The sequence below is a fragment of the Vigna unguiculata genome, chromosome 6, assembly GCF_037176805.1.
Source record: "Vigna unguiculata cultivar grain cowpea cultivar isolate G323 ecotype 2 chromosome 6, ASM3717680v1, whole genome shotgun sequence".
Taxonomy (NCBI): domain Eukaryota; kingdom Viridiplantae; phylum Streptophyta; class Magnoliopsida; order Fabales; family Fabaceae; genus Vigna; species Vigna unguiculata.
This window is the reverse complement of record NC_140797.1, coordinates 38,068,946-38,086,006: the sequence shown is the minus strand read 5'-3', so window position 1 is coordinate 38,086,006 and position 17,061 is coordinate 38,068,946. Positions and strand designations below refer to the sequence as shown.

The 17,061-nt window shown below is 30.6% G+C and overlaps 2 protein-coding genes across 2 annotated transcripts; both read right to left on the bottom strand.

The window, feature by feature from the left end:
* Positions 1-472: 472 nt before the first annotated feature.
* Positions 473-2,497, bottom strand: LOC114187925 (epoxide hydrolase 1-like). Its single transcript, XM_028076345.2, has 3 exons — positions 1,945-2,497; positions 1,084-1,328; positions 473-941 (listed from the first exon to the last, which is right to left on the bottom strand). The coding sequence occupies exons 1-3, from the start codon at positions 2,407-2,409 to the stop codon at positions 695-697; spliced, it is 957 nt and encodes a 318-aa protein (XP_027932146.1). The 5' UTR covers positions 2,410-2,497; the 3' UTR covers positions 473-694.
* Positions 2,498-7,335: 4,838 nt separating this feature from the next.
* LOC114187926 (epoxide hydrolase 2-like) lies at positions 7,336-9,334 on the bottom strand. Its single transcript, XM_028076346.2, has 3 exons — positions 8,742-9,334; positions 7,841-8,079; positions 7,336-7,687 (listed from the first exon to the last, which is right to left on the bottom strand). The coding sequence occupies exons 1-3, from the start codon at positions 9,204-9,206 to the stop codon at positions 7,441-7,443; spliced, it is 951 nt and encodes a 316-aa protein (XP_027932147.1). The 5' UTR covers positions 9,207-9,334; the 3' UTR covers positions 7,336-7,440.
* Between the last annotated feature and the right edge of the window lie 7,727 nt (positions 9,335-17,061).

The following is a 17,061-nucleotide window of genomic DNA, read 5'->3' as shown; positions in this document are numbered from 1 at the left end:
CAACCAAGCAAATTGAATATCTTATTCAGATAAGTGGGGTAGCCTAATATTTTGAGAATTGTTCTTTTCAAAATGAGGAAAATTTGAATAGTAAAACTCTTAAAATCTCAAATACTTTATAATTGTATATTCAAGCATACTCTTACATAAATAAATCATCTATTTGACCCTTTGTTGTGCTTTTCATGAGTCGTTAAAAGTTTTTTCGGTTGTTTATATTTGTTTGTGGGACTTGAGATTGATACTTTATTCTTTAAGCTATTTTTTATTTAGGTATCCTTATTTTGCTTATCTTTCTATAGTAATCACAACAAGACTTTGCTTATGAACAAACATTAATTTTTTAAAATTAATGATACATCACCCTTGTTTTCCCCCCAACATTTTAAATTGTCATTGGATTCATCGCGGTAATCAGAATCAAATTTAGTAACAAGATAACCAAAACCAGGAGCAGTTACTACACCAATACTTCATGCAAGCAAGCAAATCCAACCTTCCATTAAGTTCAGAGTAGAAGGATTGATTACACTTGATGTAGCAGCAAACTGCAAATTTTATTCTAACGAAAAACACCCTTTTGTAATGGCACAATCATGATTATACGAATAAACCAGCCAGTAGTAACATAGATCAACGGTGACGAAATTATTTAACTGAACTAACTCAAAGTGAATTAAGAAAGCTGAAAACATCAGAACTTCTTGATAAATTCATAAATGTGATTGCTGACATCTTCTGCAGCTTCTTGGTTGTTGAAGTGAGCAACCCCTTCCTGCACAACCACTTCCTCCAAATATGGCACATCTCTCTTGAAAGCACCACTGTCTATGTAGTCTTTCGTCCCTAGTGAGGTGTATACAACATCCAAATCACCAGTAATGAACTTCACCGGAACTTTCACTTGTGCTCCAGTCCATGCTGCTGTGAGCTCCCAATTGCTGCAAACATAACACACATGAATACAATAACGTTTGAACCAATAAAAGCCACAAATTTCATAGTTATCCATGGACAATGTAGCTTCTTCCACTTTGGAACATTCCTCCACATATGTTAGAAAAAACAACCTTAGGAACTTACAGGTTGAGATTTCTGTAGTAGTTGAGGCCTCCAGTTAGGCCTGTTTTTGCAAACTTAGAAGCATAATAATTGACATCTTCCTGTGAGAGCCAAGATGGAAGGGGCTTTGAGGGAAGAGACCCTGAAGGAAGGGTAACCCCTTCTTTGGGGAGGATTGGTGGTCCAGGTCTACGACTCGTAAGCATGTTCTTTATTGCTTCTCCAATGTTATTACTGCCATACAGAGCTTCTGCTTTGCCTGGCTCCTGCCACACCAATTAGGTACAACAAACGTATCACAACAACCACCATAGTATCACAATCACTCACTGTTCTTTCTTTCAATGTCATAGTCTACACAACAACTGCTTCATATGGTAACATGCTATTTTTAAACTCTAGCAACTTTAAAAAACATTTTGCTTTTTCCTCTGTGTCTGTTTTCTTCTTGGTTTCTATTGTCTGAATTAAATGGGATGTTGAAGCAACATAGTTTGGAACCCTGGAAAACAGATACAGACCAACAACAAATCGGATGTTGAAGCTAAAACTAAAATTCTGCAAGAAGCAAATTGTTTAAGGAAAATCATCAAGAGATAATCAATTATCACTCACTTAGATTTTTTTTATAACAATTGGAATTTCAAGAAAATTCGTACAATTTGAAACTCGAGGAGCCCCAACAGCAATTAAGAAACCCCACCTAACTTTTGTACTTTGGAGTATCCTAAAGAATGAGAGGTTGAATTAAAGCAGGAACCAGAAAAGATGAGCGCAGTAGAACAGTGGATTTAAAAGAGAAGAAACCATAAATAGGAATAAGAAAGAAACATAAGAAAAGAGGCATTATTATGGGAAAAATGAAGAAGGAGGAGGAAGCACCTGGAATCTGCAGATGTAGTAGTCATCCCCGTAGAGGGCCCGCATGGCATCAACGGGCCTGACTTTTGGGTTTCTGGGCATGAAAGGGACGCTGAGACAAACATAGGCCTTGATTCTCTCCGGTCGAAACAAACATAGGTACCATCCTACGATGGCGCCCCAATCATGTGCGACGAGGAAGACTTGATCCACACCAAGTGAGTCTATGAGTGCCACGATGTCACCGACGAGGTGCATGATGGTGTAGCTGCTCACTGAAGATGGGACATCGGTGTCTCCGTAGCCACGTAGATCAGGGGCGACGGCGCGGTACCCCCGGGAGCTGAGAGCCAGAATCTGGTGGCGCCAGCAGTACCAGAGCTCGGGGAAGCCATGGATGAACAACACCACTGGACCCTCTCCTTTCTCTGCTACATGCATTTTTATGCCATTCACTTCCACCGTTCTGTGTTCTATGCCTTCCATCTCTTCTCTTCTCTTCTTCCTGTGGTACTGTAAGAGTTTGATGCGAATTTCTCAGTCTATTCTGGCCTTATTAAATAGATAGGGTTGACGAATTTTAATCCAAAGCCTTCACTTTTTTCACTGTAGCTGCATTTGTGTAACGATTCATTTGATATATATATTAATTAGATTTTGACATAGAGTTTGTCTTTTTCCAGAGGACTTGAAGGTAGGAATTATACTGTTTGGATTCAGAAAAAAATTATGAAAAATAAAAAAAATTGATAATTTATGAAAATTATGAGAAATAAATTTGATATATAAAAAAAATTATAATTGAAAATTTTGATTAATTACCCATTTATTTTGATCATAAAAATGTAACAAAAGTACATAAATTGTATTTCACACACCAACTATCGTGTTCACATAAGAAATAATTGAGATCAAAAGAACAGATTTATTTTGAGTTATTTCTCTCTTCTAATCGAAGATTAATATTTTGATTCGCTCGAAAATCAATCATTGTATTTATCCCTTGTTTACTTTATACAAATGCAAACGTAGGTGTTACATGTTATTCCATCCGAAAAAACATTGCACGCATAAGCATATACAAACAAATGTTAAGGAAGTGGAAAAGGAAGAGAATAAATGAAGAGAGAAGTTCTATTGATTTAAGAAAAGAGAGTAAATAGGAAAGAAGTTTGTATAATGAGATAGAATAATTTTTTATATTAATATATTCAAAATAAATTCTAAAATAAAATTATCAAAAATATTCAGCATAAAAATAACTTTTAGAAATATAAATTAGAAATAAGAAAAATAGAAGACAAATTGTTGAAAAATTTATCTATCAAGATAAAAATATATTTAAAATAATTAATTTACAAATATTAATAATATATGACATATATTAGTAAAATATTAAATTAAATTATTTTATTTTATTTAATATATTTTTTTATTACAAGATAAGTACACATTAATAAAAATTAATGAAATATTAATAATATAATTACTAAAAATTTATAAATATTTATAGCTTATCTCTGTAATGGTATGTATTAATATGTCATAGTCTATTATATTTTTATTTTTTTAAAACTTGATTATAATTGAAATATTTTATTAATATTTAGAGTTTTAATTTATTATAAGAAAAAGTATAATAAATATATATTAGGTCGATCTATTGTTTTTCGTGTTTTTTTTTTCGATTTAATATATATCCATTGGCGTGAATAAGATTTTTATAAATACAAACAAAAAAATTATGAGTTATTAATTATTATTACTTGTTATAGCGATCAATTTATATACTAATTTATAAAATTAAAAAATTATTAATTATTAAAATAATTAATATTATAACTAAAAAATTATAATTGTTCATTGATTTAATTTTAAAAATTAGTTATCATAATTTTTACTATTAAAAAAATTGGTCACTACAAATTAACTATTAAGATGTTGATAACAAAAATCACTTAATTTTTAAATTAGTCTTTAATTAATTAATTAATAATTATTATATTTTTTATTTAGTAATTAATAATTTTTTATTTTGCTTATTTTTAATTTTTAAAATTGATTTTTAATCTATAACTTTTTTTAACGATATATAAGTTTATTTTTTATATAATCACATCCCATCCTATCTATATACATAAGTAATATTGATGGTATTTTATTAGAAAAGGTCAAAGGTAGATTCATCCCATCAATTTATGAATTCAGTGTGTCCTGTAAGTTCAAGTTTATTTATGTTGCTCTGTCATATATTAATTATGTTAGTTAATTAATTATGTTAGTTAAGTTCTTTGACGGATAAGCTCCTCTTAAATACAGTGAATAATAAAATAAAGATTTTAATTGTGTGCTTGTTTTAAAGTATGTACTACTGCTTGTAAGTAAAGAAACGAGATGAAACTCTGAATTTTAATAAATAAAATAAAATAAAAATATTGAAAATCATAATTTGTTCATCTTTTGAATTTTTTCTGCATTCTTGATTTTTTTTTAAAAGAAACTAATTACTAAATTTTAAATTGATTTTATTATATACATTTTTAAATTAAAATTTAAGATGTAATAATTAAACATTTATAAACATATTTTATTATTATATAAAATAAACGATAAAAATAATAAATAAAACAAAATTTATTTATTTTGTAATAATAATAATAATAATTCTGCTTTGTTTTACAATAACTCATATTATATTATAACATAATTTATACTAATAATATTTTATTTTAAATTACATTTTAAATCATAAATAAAATTATAATATTACAATTTTATAAATTCAAATATCTTTTAATCTATTAAATCAATTATCAATTATATCACTAATAAACTTTTTTTTTCATCGTTTTTCTTTTAATCTAAACAACATATCTTTCTTCTCAAATTTATTCAAATTCACTTCTTTCAATTTTACTCTTCAATCCAAACCCAAATTAAGAAAAATAAATAAAGTAATTAATAAGTTTTTATTTGAAGTTTAAATTTAAAATGTTTTCGGTTTAATAGTTATTTTGGTCAATCATTGTTTAAAGTTTTTTTTTTCTATTTAATGTGATATTAATATTTGTTGAAAGAAGTTAATGTAATTTATTTTGTTAAATAAATATTAAAGTTGTTAAATAATAATAATAATTTAGCAGAATGGTATAGATATTTTTTAAAATGATTTAATTTAAGTGTGTAAAATTTAATGATTCATTCAAAATATATATATATATATATATATATATATATATATATATATATATATATATATATATATAAAATTTTGACTTTGAGTGTGTAAAATTCAGTTATTAGATCCAGACTGTACGTCAGTTTCCTTCCAAACTCCGTAGATTTGAGTCCAATATAAAGTATTTTTAAGTTAGTATCTTAATAATATATATTATTAAATTTATTTTAAAATTTATAATAATTTATTTTGAACCATTACTAGTAGTAATATATTCACACTCAAAATCATTTTATAACTTAATTTTTGAAATTAAAAAATATCGCGTTACTTTCTTTTTGGTCACAACATTGTCATAGATTTTTATTATTTAAAATTATCTTTCATTGTCTAAAAAAATATGCTTATCCTATTTTAATATATTAGATGCGACACATGATAAGTGACTTACCTTTAGTCCACAAAAACTTTAAGAAAATGGTAGTGATACTAAGAAAGAATACTTTTATCTTTTAGATACTTTATATATAAAGAAAAATTATCTCATAATTTATTAAGTAAAAGAATTTTTTTTATATATTCGATTTGTTTATATTTTTTATAATTGAATGTGAAATAAGCCTTTTCTGTTTTGTTCAATTTTATACGTTTTCTTCTGACAAATCAGACTAACCTTTGATAATATAAATATATAGGTAGGGTGTGGGCAGTGGTTTTAGTATGGTCAATAAATTTTAAAGTCAACTCAGCCTAATGCCTCCAAAATAGATATTAATGGTTTACATATCTCCAGAAACATAAATGAACAACCACGTTATTCTTGCTTCGTTTCTTGTTCTTTACCTAACATTTTTAAAGTCAGATTCTCTTTGTCGAAGAAAGGTTCGCATTTTAATGTGGTTCACTAAACGATGATTTCTGACTTTTTGCCATTATTTCTCCCACCATTTTAAACAATAAATAATCTCCAATCTCATAGGATTAATCGAATGGATCAGATAAAAATAATGATCAAATTCCAATATATAGTCTTTATATATATATATTATATATATCCCCGAGGTTATATGATTTATATATTTATTTTGAAAGTGATCTACAATAGTTTTTTTTTATTTATTTTGCATTTACACGAGTTTAAGTTTGATTTTTATTTTAAATAGAACAACTAATGTCTTATCAATGTGCACTACTAAAACATTTAATATTTCGTGCGATTTTTTTTTTCAAATTTGCTATAAATTTTACAAGAAAAGCATTTTTTTTCCTTTTATAATTTTAATTGATAGATAACTTTTTGTAGGTAATTATTTTTTACAAAATTATAAAAATTGTAAATATTTCTTACAAAATTTTATACAAAAAAACATTTAGTACAAAATATTTTACAAAAAAATTGATAGTAAATTCTTGCAAATCATTATTCATAACAAAATTTGTAAGTGTTTCCTAAGAAAAAGTTTAAATCAAAAGTCGAACCAGGTTGGACTAGGCCGAATATTGCGTCAGGTCAAGCCAAAGGTTTAGCCAAGTCAAACTAAGTTACGTCGAGCTGGGCCAAAGATCGAGTTAAATCATATTGAATTCAATCCAAGTTGGACCGGGCATAAGGTCAAGTTAGGCATGGCCTAGGCCAAAGGTCAAGCTAAATCGAACTGGATCGAAAGTTGAGTTAGATTGAACCAAATTAGCCTAAATGTTGAGTCGAGTTGATCTAAACCAAATGTCAAACTAGGTTAGGTTGGCTTAGGTCGAACCAGAGATCAAGTCGAGTTAGACTAGCTCATGCCAAAAATAAAGTTGGATCAGGTCGAACCAGACTAAAAATCGACTTGAACTAAAAATCAACATTAATAATATTGAATTAAAAATCAAACTAAATTATACTTATAAATATATTTGAGTTTACCATCAAATAAAAATTAAATTTATTTATCCAAAGAAAAAAACGAAAATTTAAAATATTTGGATTAATTCGTCAAAACTAATTATTCAACATTGTTGTCTACTTCTTTATCATATCGAAAGTTGACATATGCGCGGAGAAAAACGAAGTCTCGTTAATATCAAATACTGAATCTTCGTCAATTATGCATGGAGAAAGAATAAATCTTTTTCTTTTCCTTTTACCCAAACACGACTTCTTCGTATAAAATCTTCATCCCCACTTACCTAAAACTAGTAATTTCTTTGACTTCTGCCCATTTCTGTAATTAATCGTAGTAACTGTCCCCTTTATTAAAAAACCCGAAATATATAACATAAACAAACGTAAGTACAAAACACGATTATTTGACAAAACATAGAATAAGCACACAATTATAACAAAGTTGATAGGATCAGAACTTGCTGATAAAATCATAAATGTGATTGCTGACATCGTCTGCAGCTTCTTGGTTGTTGAAATGAGCCACTCCTTCCTGCACAATCACTTCCTCCAAATTTGGCACATCTTTCTTGAAAGCACCACTCTCAATGTAGTTCTTCGTCCCTAGTGAAGTGTATACTGCATCCAAATTACCAGTTATGAACTTCACTGGAACTTTCACCTGTGCTCCACTCCAAGCTGCTGTAAGCTCCCAGTTTCTATAAATCACACCATTCAAATCAGCCATGCAACAAACAATAAAATCACTACGCACATGGTGTCTGGATGTTAAATATACGAAGCACAATTATATTTTAACAACTTTCTCTTAAGATTTAAGATGATATTTTTTAAATGATTTTGAAACTTACGAGTTCATATTTCTATAATAGTTGAGACCTCCAGTGAAGCCTGTTTTTTCAAATTTGGAAGCATAGTACATCAGGTCTTCCTGTGAGAGCCATGAAGGAAGGGGTATTGAAGTGTTAAGATTTGAACTCATTCCTTCCTTTGGCAAGATTGGTGGCCCTGGTGTGCGATTTATCAGAAGGTTTTTCAAGAACTCTTCAGTGCTGATTTTGGCTAACTCACCTTCTACCTTTCCTGCTTCCTGTTATATTATTAATTAACCAGGTAATATCAGCAATCTATGATAACCATAATCAACTTTCCAAAACTCTGTTTATAAGGTAGAATCAACTTTCCTTATGTTAAATATGTTGTGCCTATAATATATCATCACTTTTGTGTTTGTCCTTAATAAAACATTTTGTTAAGAACGTTTAAAAAAACTCTTCTTACATTAAAAAAAAAAAAAAAAAACTATGGACTAACGTTTATCCATAAACAAAAATCTTGCAAAAAGTGGAAGAGGGCATGCATGTAGTTAAAAAAGCAAATGCCCATAAACATAAACAGTGGGAAGAAAATGTGAAGGTAATAAATGCAGAATAACCTTTTATTGAGGTTGCAAAAAGTTGAAGAGGGCACGCAAATGCCCATAAACATAAACAGTTAGATGAAATTGTGAAGATAATAAATGCAGAACCTATCACTTGACTGCAACATATCAGAGTTCGTGCAAAACTTTATGGCGGCAGCTGGCATTGACAACCTATATGAACACAGCCAAAACCACCGCAGGAGACTACAATTGCAATTAAAACCTCGGCTCTGGTTTGGTCGCTCAAATTAACAGCGTTAAAAATAGGCAATAAATGTGGTTAACTTAATTTGGTGTTGTAGTTCATAGAATAGAAGGAGAAGAAGAACCTGAAATCTGCAGATATAGTAGTCATCTCCGTATGTGGCCCGCATGGCATCAACGGGCTTTATTTTTGGGTTTCTGGGCCAGAACGGCACACTGAGGCAGACATAGGCCTTAACTTTTTCAGGGCGAAACATGCAGAGGTACCAACCTATGATGGCTCCCCAGTCATGAGCCACAAGGAAGACCTGGTCCACACCCAGAAGGTCTATAAGCGCAACCAAATCACCCACTATGTGAAAGCATGTGTAGCTGCTGATCGAAGCCGGTGCCTCTGTGTCACCGTAGCCACGTAGATCTGGTGCAACAGCGTGGTATCCTTGGGAACTGAGAGCCAGAATCTGGTGGCGCCATGAGTACCAGAGCTCAGGGAAGCCATGGAGGAACAACACCACTGGACCTTCTCCTTTCTCTGCGATATGCATTTTTATTCCATTCACTTCCACTCTTCTGTGTGCTATCTCTTCCATCTCTTTTCTTCTTGCTGTGATGGTGAGGTTGATGCTAACTCTATAACATGGACTTCTGATGAGATATATTTGACCAAAATGACTCACTTCATTTCACTCCTAGGAAATGCAGAAACTGTTGTCCCAAGTAAATGTACTATAAAAGCTGGGAACTATTTTATGAAACAAAAGAGTAACAAAAAAAAAATTGCATGTCTGACACGTGACAAAAATAATAAAAAAAACACCAAACACTAAAATTTTAAACCATGTTTTTAGTTCACACATTATTTTGTTTGGTGTCCACTAGATTATATGATACAAAAAAAAAATTGAAAAAATTATAGTAATTTTTATTTTTATTTTTATTTAGTTATGTTTCAAATAAATTTTTTTATTTGAATTTTTGAAAAATTGAAGAAATTAAAGATAACAGACAGGGTCTCTCTATTTAGAAATGTTTTTAATTTTTCTTTTTAACCACATGGAATTCATTAAAAAATATCTTACAGATTTTTTTCATAAAAACTAAAAGATGCATGTTTGGATTTTTTTTTTTTGTATATATAATTTTTATTACATTAAATAATATAATTTCAATAAAATAAAGAACTTTATGAGAATATAATCTTAAAAAATATATAATAATTATTTTAAAATTAAATAAGTATGTATTTTTAAATAAAGACTGGACAATTATATATTTTTGAAGACAAAAATTGTTTCTATACATTAAAGGATAAAATTATCTAAAAGAAAAAAATATATTAAAAATAATCATTGAAAGTATATCTCTTTAATATAATGATATTTTGATGATTATATAAATAATAATAATAATATAACAATACATTCTCTAGTTTTAAAATAGATATCCATCTTCTTTACGCATGAACAAAAACAGTAACTGTAAATATATTACTTAAACTTGTAATTTTTAGAAGAGAAAGTCATTGTCACACAAGAATAAGAGATAACAATGACATAAAACAAGAGTTACACTAAAACATAAAAGGTATATTCACTTTATCGATACATTTTCCCCCCACGGTAAAAATGACCAGTTTTTAAGAGTTGTGTTAGCTTTGCCCTCCTCCAAAATTTGTTTTTTACAGTAATTAGATCAGATGTATATAATGCTTTAATGTCAATCTAAAAGAAGAAATTGAAATAAGCTAGTTGACAGCGATTCAATATTCTCTCACGTGCACTAAAGGTTATTGGTGATTCTCAAAGTCAAACGAATAACACCTTGTATATTAAGAAAACAAAGAAATCCTTCATGTAGTTGTAGATACGTTAGTTTGTCTCATCCATAGACTTTTGATCATGAGCTACATGAACTAGAGTAAAAAAAATACAAAAATAAAAAAAATTCCCACTAGAAAAATCAATGGACTTTTTTTTAAGCATGGAAAAATTATAATTTTTTAAAATATATTATTAGATAAATAAGTCACAATCAGTATGAAAATTAAAATTTGAGCTCGAACCGACTTTTGTCTGTTACAACCTTTCGGTCTAATACGATCTATCTTGACCTTCAACTTGAGACGACCTGTTTCGATCTTCGATTTAAGAAGGCTTGTCTTAACTTTTCGCACGGTACAAACCTTTAAACTAGGACGACCGATCTCTACCTTCAGCACAGGTCAACTCATCTCGATTTTTGACATGACACGACCTGTCACGACCCTTGAATCGAATGACTTGTCTCAATCTTCTGAATGATCCGTCTTGACCTTCAGTTCGGGACGGTCCGTCTCAACCTTCTATCCAAGATAGTCCGTCAAGACCTATGACCCGTGACAACCCTATTAGCACAAATGATTTAAGGCTTGAAGATTTAATCAAGAGATGTGAAGACATTGCATAAATGATGTGATAAAGCTACACTAAATTGATGAAGATGTGAAAACTTACAGATGTTGATCAAGCTTGAAGTGTGTGTTAAATTTGGTTTTCATATGTAGATCACAAAGCTTGAAGATTGAAGCTCTTAGTGTAGATAATTTGGCATTGTATAGATGTCAAGGGTCTGGTTGGTGTCTTTTAACATATTAAATGGGGTTTTAATAGGATAAATGACTTGATGTTATAGTTCTATAAATTACATATGCAATTAGTTGGATTAACTTTCAATCAGCTGATTTCACTTCAGTTAAGTGAAATCAACAATTGAATGAAAAAATCACTTCAGTTCTAGTTTTTCAGAGAGAGTTGGCACTCGAGATTTTTTAGCGTGAAATCATTCTAAACTTTTGGAAAATTCTCTCTCTGGATCACACATAAGTGCATTTGTTCGTGAAGAATCTTTGGTCTTCTTGGAGCATTTTTTCTTGGTTTAGAGACTTGGAGAAAGAGGTTTGGTGTGCTAGGGAGAGCCATCATCCAGGTTTGATCTTTCTGAAGTTTCTGGGTGTTACTTGGTGGTTTTCCACGTCTACAAGTGGGATCTTGTTGTGCTTGTTAAGACTCTTGTGAGATTCAATAGCTTTGGTGTTTGTTTTTGTATATTGTGAAAGTGTAATCTTGTGCATTGTGTAAATCCTTTGAAATAGTGCAAGTCAGACTCGGGTTGCCTTGACAAATTAGATGTAGCTTAGTTTTGAGGAACCAGTATAAAAAATTGTCTCTCCTAGCTTGATTTTTGATATAAAGATAAAAGAAAATTGGTTTTAATAATCTTTGTATATTTTTTGAGTGATTTGACTCAGTTTGAGACTCTATCTCTATTTGTACTACTGTTTGGAATCAATCTTGATAAGTTACAAATACTATTTTTGAGTTAATCGTCAAATTTGTATTTCTGCAGAATTATTCAGTATTTCAATCAATTATTTCTATATTTTAACTCTATTTTCAATTGATTGAAAGTGTATGGTTCAATATAAATTGCATACTAACTTCTTGTTGATCTGATTCAATAAAAGGTATTTTTACAATCTTAGAAGGAACCAAAGTTTTCAAAAAGGTCAATTCAATCCTCACCCCCCCCCCCCTCCCTCCTTTAGGCTAATTACTTCTTTCATTACTTACAAATCTGTAACGACATTCAATCTGAGTCGACATTTGTCTCATGGCGACCATCTTGGTCTTGAACATCCTTAATCAGAGAGTCTACAAAACCACTGTGATGCTCAAGTCTGTAATACATACAATAAATGTTATGATTATTGATTTCATATCTCATAAATAATACCTATTTATAATACTCATTTTAAGATTTTCCCTTTATGGTTAATTACTTTAATTCTCTATTAGTCAATTATTACTATTTTTGTTAAGGTATTGTTCTCCGTGTGATGGCTGAAGTCATCTCTCCTTCCAACTGGTGCCTAGGTTGAGTTCTACTACTCATCCTCGTTCGAGAGTACATTTAGCATTATGTTTATTTAATATTCTTGGTTACATTTAATATTTTGTTTCCTTCTCTTTTAAGTAGTATTGTTTCTTTAACTTTAACATTTTATTTTTTATCTTTAATTATTGATAACTTATTTTCAGTTTTTTTTTTCAAGTTTCATGTATATATATAAACTTTGGGTGGTTCCTCAGCAAAATAACATTGACTTTTTATCCATTTAATTTTCAGTTGTAATATATTACACGTTAACCTCGAATCTACAAATATAAGAGTCATCTCCAAACAAGGTTTGCATGGAATGAGGTGGCTTCATTTTTGGATTTGTAGGCATGTAAGGGACACCGAGGGTAACATAGGCTTTCATTCTGTCGGGACCAAACATAGGTACCATTCTATGATGGCTCCCCAATCGTGGGGAAGACTAGATCCACACCAAGTGAGTGCTATGGTTGGTGTCTTTTAACATATTAAATGGGATTTTAATAGGTTAAATGACTTGATGTTATAGTTCTATAAATTACATATGCAATTAGTTGAATTAACTTTCAATCAGCTGATTTCACTTCAATTAAGTGAAATCAACAATTGAATGGAAAATCAACTTGTTGAATATGCTAACATATAGGCTATAAGTTCTGGTTTTTCAAAGAGAGTTGGCACTCGAGATCTTTTAGTGTGAAATCATTCTAAACTTTTGGAAAATTCTCTCTCTCGATCACACAAAAGTGCATCTGTTCGTGAAGAATCTTTGATCTTCTTGGAGCATTTTTGCTTGGTTTAGAGACTTGGAGAAAGAGGTTTGGTGTGCTAGGGAGAGCCATCATCCAGGTTTGATCTTTCTCAAGTTTTTGGGTGTTGCTTAGTGGTTTTCCACGTCTGTAAGTGGGATCTTGTTGTGCTTGTTGAGACTCTTGTGAGATTCAATAGTCTTGGTGTTTGTTTTTGTATATTGTGAAAGTATAATCTTGTGGGTTGTGTAAATCTTTTGAAATAGTGCAAGTTAGGCTCGGGTTGCCTTGACAAACTAGATGTAGTTTAGTTTTGAGCGAACCAATATACAAATTTGTCTCTCCTTGCTTGATTTTTGATATAAAGATAAAATAAAATTGGTTTTAATAATCTTTGTATATTTTTTGAGTGATTTGACTTAGTTTGAGACTCTACCTCTGTTTGTGCTACTGCCTGGAATCAATCTTGATAAGTTACAAATACTATTTTTGAGTTAATCATCAAATTTGTATTTCTGTAGAATTATTTAGTATTTCAATCAATTGTTTCTATATTTTAACTCTATTTTCAATTAATTAAAAGTGCATGGTTCAGTATAAATTGCAGACTGACTTCTGGTTGATCTGATTCAATGAAAGGTATTTTTACAAGTTTAAAAGCAACCAAAGTTTTCAAAAAAGTCAATTCAATCCTCCCCTTTTAACTAATTACTTCTTTCATTACTTACAAATCGGTCATGACATTCAATCTGAGTCGGCATTTGTTTCATGCCGACCAATCTTTGTCTTGAACATCCTTAATAAAGAGTCTGCAAAGCCATTAATGCTCAAGTCAGTAATACATACCACAAATGTTATGATTATTGATTTCATACCTCATAAATAATACCTATTTATAATACTCATTTTAAGATTTACCCTTTTATGGTTAATTACTTTAATTCTCTATTAGTCAATTATTACTATTTTTGCTTAGGTATTGTTCTCGGTGTGGATGGCCGAAGTCATCTCTCCTTCCAACAGGGGCTTTTTTGTATTTGTGGGTTGTTTTGACCGTGAATTTGTAAAATAGGGTCAGTTGAATTTTTTTTTTCAAAAATGGGTAAGTTGTTATGGGGAAGGACGACATTAAGAAGTCGTCCTCCCCCAAACCAGTTTCATTTTTTCTTTTTTGAAAAAGCGATGTCGTGAAGATCGAAACTGGTTTCAGCACGTCTAAAATTGAAGTCGTTAGTTTGGAGGCCGGTTTCACTTTTAGTTTTTTTTTTTTATCGTTATGTTTTGAGTTTTGAAACTATTCATCACACATGTACCTGTGACTGCCATGCACCATGAGCTATGTCGTTGCATGGGGGCACGCTGTTCTTCAACGCGGTGGCGGAGCTGGCGCGCAGAACCACGCGGATGACGGTGGAGACGGTGTGGGAGCGTGATAGGTTATTGGGTCCAGGAAGCTGCCAAGAGTGGAAAAAGGGGTCTTGCCGCGTATAGCGTTGGCGGGTTGTGAGAGAGTGCTTTCATGTGAAGGATGAGTGCTTGCAAAGAGATCCTTGCTGGAGCAATAACAATCTGGGTTCAACAATAGCAATCTGGGTTCAACTTCACTGTTTTTTAGGCTCTTGCACTTTAACCAGTTATTCTTAAATGGTAATTAATAGTATAAATCGTAATGATTGCTTTTCTTGTTTACAAATCAAAAGAGTTACACGAACCAGTTGACGTCGTGACATATGTTCAAGTTCCAATTTTTTCTTTTACCATTAATTGTTTTAAAAAAAACCTAAAAGTGAAGTCGTCGATCATGAAGACGACTTCACTATGCAGATGATCAGAAACCGGACCTGTTCATGACGACATCGCTTTTTAAAAAATAAAAAATGAAATCGGCTGGAAGAAGGACGACTTCACCTTCAATGTCCGCATAACGACTTGACCCTGTTTTACAAAAAAAAAAATTGAGAGACCATTTTTTACAAATTCGAATTGTAATAGACCCCTAATTACAAAAAAGCCTCCAACAGGTGCCTAGGTTAAATACTTATCCTCGTTCGAGAGTACATTTAGCATTATGTTTATTTAATATTCTTGGTTACATTTAATATTTTGTTTCCTTCTCTTTTAAGTAGTATTGTTTCTTTAACTTTAACATTTTATTTTTTATCTTTAATTATTGATAACTTATTTTCAGTTTTTTTTTTCAAGTTTCATGTATATATATAAACTTTGGGTGGTTCCTCAGCAAAATAACATTGACTTTTTATCCATTTAATTTTCAGTTGTAATATATTACACGTTAACCTCGAATCTACAAATATAAGAGTCATCTCCAAACAAGGTTTGCATGGAATCAGGTGGCTTCATTTTTGGATTTGTAGGCATGTAAGGGACACCGAGGGTAACATAGGCTTTCATTCTGTCGGGACCAAACATAGGTACCATTCTATGATGGCTCCGCAATCTTGGGGAAGACTAGATCCACACCAAGTGAGTGCTATGGTCTCACCAACTATGTGAAAGCAAGTATATAAGATTCTAAATAAGTGAAAATAATTATAAATTATTTGGGTTTCAATGAAACAATCTTTTAAAATAAACGGAAAGAATTAAAAAAACAAAATTAAGGAAAATAAATATATAAAATTAAAAAGAAAAATAATTTATTTTTAAATATTTGATAATAATTTTAATAAAATCAAGGGACGTTTGTCCATACTCAACTATATAAATTTGTCACTGGTGACTTCGTAGATCTGGTACTGAGAGCCACGATCTGGTTCTGATTGGGGAAGCCGTAGAGGAACAAGACAACGGGACCCTCGCCTTTCTCCCTTATATGTGCATGTTGATGCCGTTTACATTTACTGTTCTGTGTCTTCCACTTTTGTATTTTTGTGAAATGTGAATCTCACCTTATATGTGTTTCAATGGGGAGAAGGCCCAACGAGTCTAATTACCTCAACTAACCCTTCATTATATTTTTATTAATTTAGATGAAACTCAACTTTATAAAAAAACTATTTTAAATTATTAGATATGATTGAAATGTAAACCACAAGATTGAGTAACACAGAAACTTATATAATTGAAAAAAAAAAACATTAGTCTTACTAGAACATCCTTATGCCCATTAAATTCATAATCTTCTTATAATATGTCCCAAACACGGAATGTTTTACCTTTTTTATTAAAACATTTTTTATCGTGTTAAAATGAGGATTTAATAAGATAGAATATAACATTAATCCTGCTTTAACAGAGTTAAGAATCTCAAATAAAGTATACATGAGTAAAGTGAATAATATATAAAGAGAAAATTTCATAAATTTTAAGTAAAAGGTTTTTATATATGGGTTCACTTATGATTCGAAACTTATTGAATCCACACTTCTCAGGTTAGGTACCAATTCTTTCTTGTTCACTCAAAAAATCTCACTACCCATAAAATAAAATTAAAAAAAAAAAAACTAAAAAATATAACAATTATGAAGTGACTGATAGCTCAAGACTTATTAATTACATCACAACTCTCATGTTAAGAGTGAGAACCATGGTGACTATATAGTAGTTGTGGAAGAAATTTGGGTAATGGAGGAGGTGGGTGCATTTCTGTGTGATTGTGTAGAGCATCCCATACAAAAAAAGAATTTCGTTTTGTTCTTCTTGGATTGTGTAATTATGAAATAAAATAATTTTTAGATTGGACAATTCTAAAAGTAAAAACAACTTTCAAAAATTGAAGAGTATTAGAATATAAAGAAAAAACTTTTACAATACACAAAAT

Bases quoted from the DNA above. Each gene is read 5' to 3' on its own strand.
- LOC114187925 (XM_028076345.2), bottom strand. From the start codon at position 2,409: ATGGAAGGCATAGAACACAGAACGGTGGAAGTGAATGGCATAAAAATG. The intron at 1,329-1,944 runs GTGCTTCCTCCT...TTGGTGTGGCAG, and splicing joins ACTACATCTGCAGATTCCAG to GAGCCAGGCAAAGCAGAAGC. The intron at 942-1,083 runs GTAAGTTCCTAA...TTATGTTTGCAG, and splicing joins TACTACAGAAATCTCAACCT to CAATTGGGAGCTCACAGCAG.
- LOC114187926 (XM_028076346.2), bottom strand. From the start codon at position 9,206: ATGGAAGAGATAGCACACAGAAGAGTGGAAGTGAATGGAATAAAAATG. The intron at 8,080-8,741 runs GTTCTTCTTCTC...ATAATATAACAG, and splicing joins ACTATATCTGCAGATTTCAG to GAAGCAGGAAAGGTAGAAGG. The intron at 7,688-7,840 runs GTAAGTTTCAAA...TGTGATTTATAG, and splicing joins TATTATAGAAATATGAACTC to AAACTGGGAGCTTACAGCAG.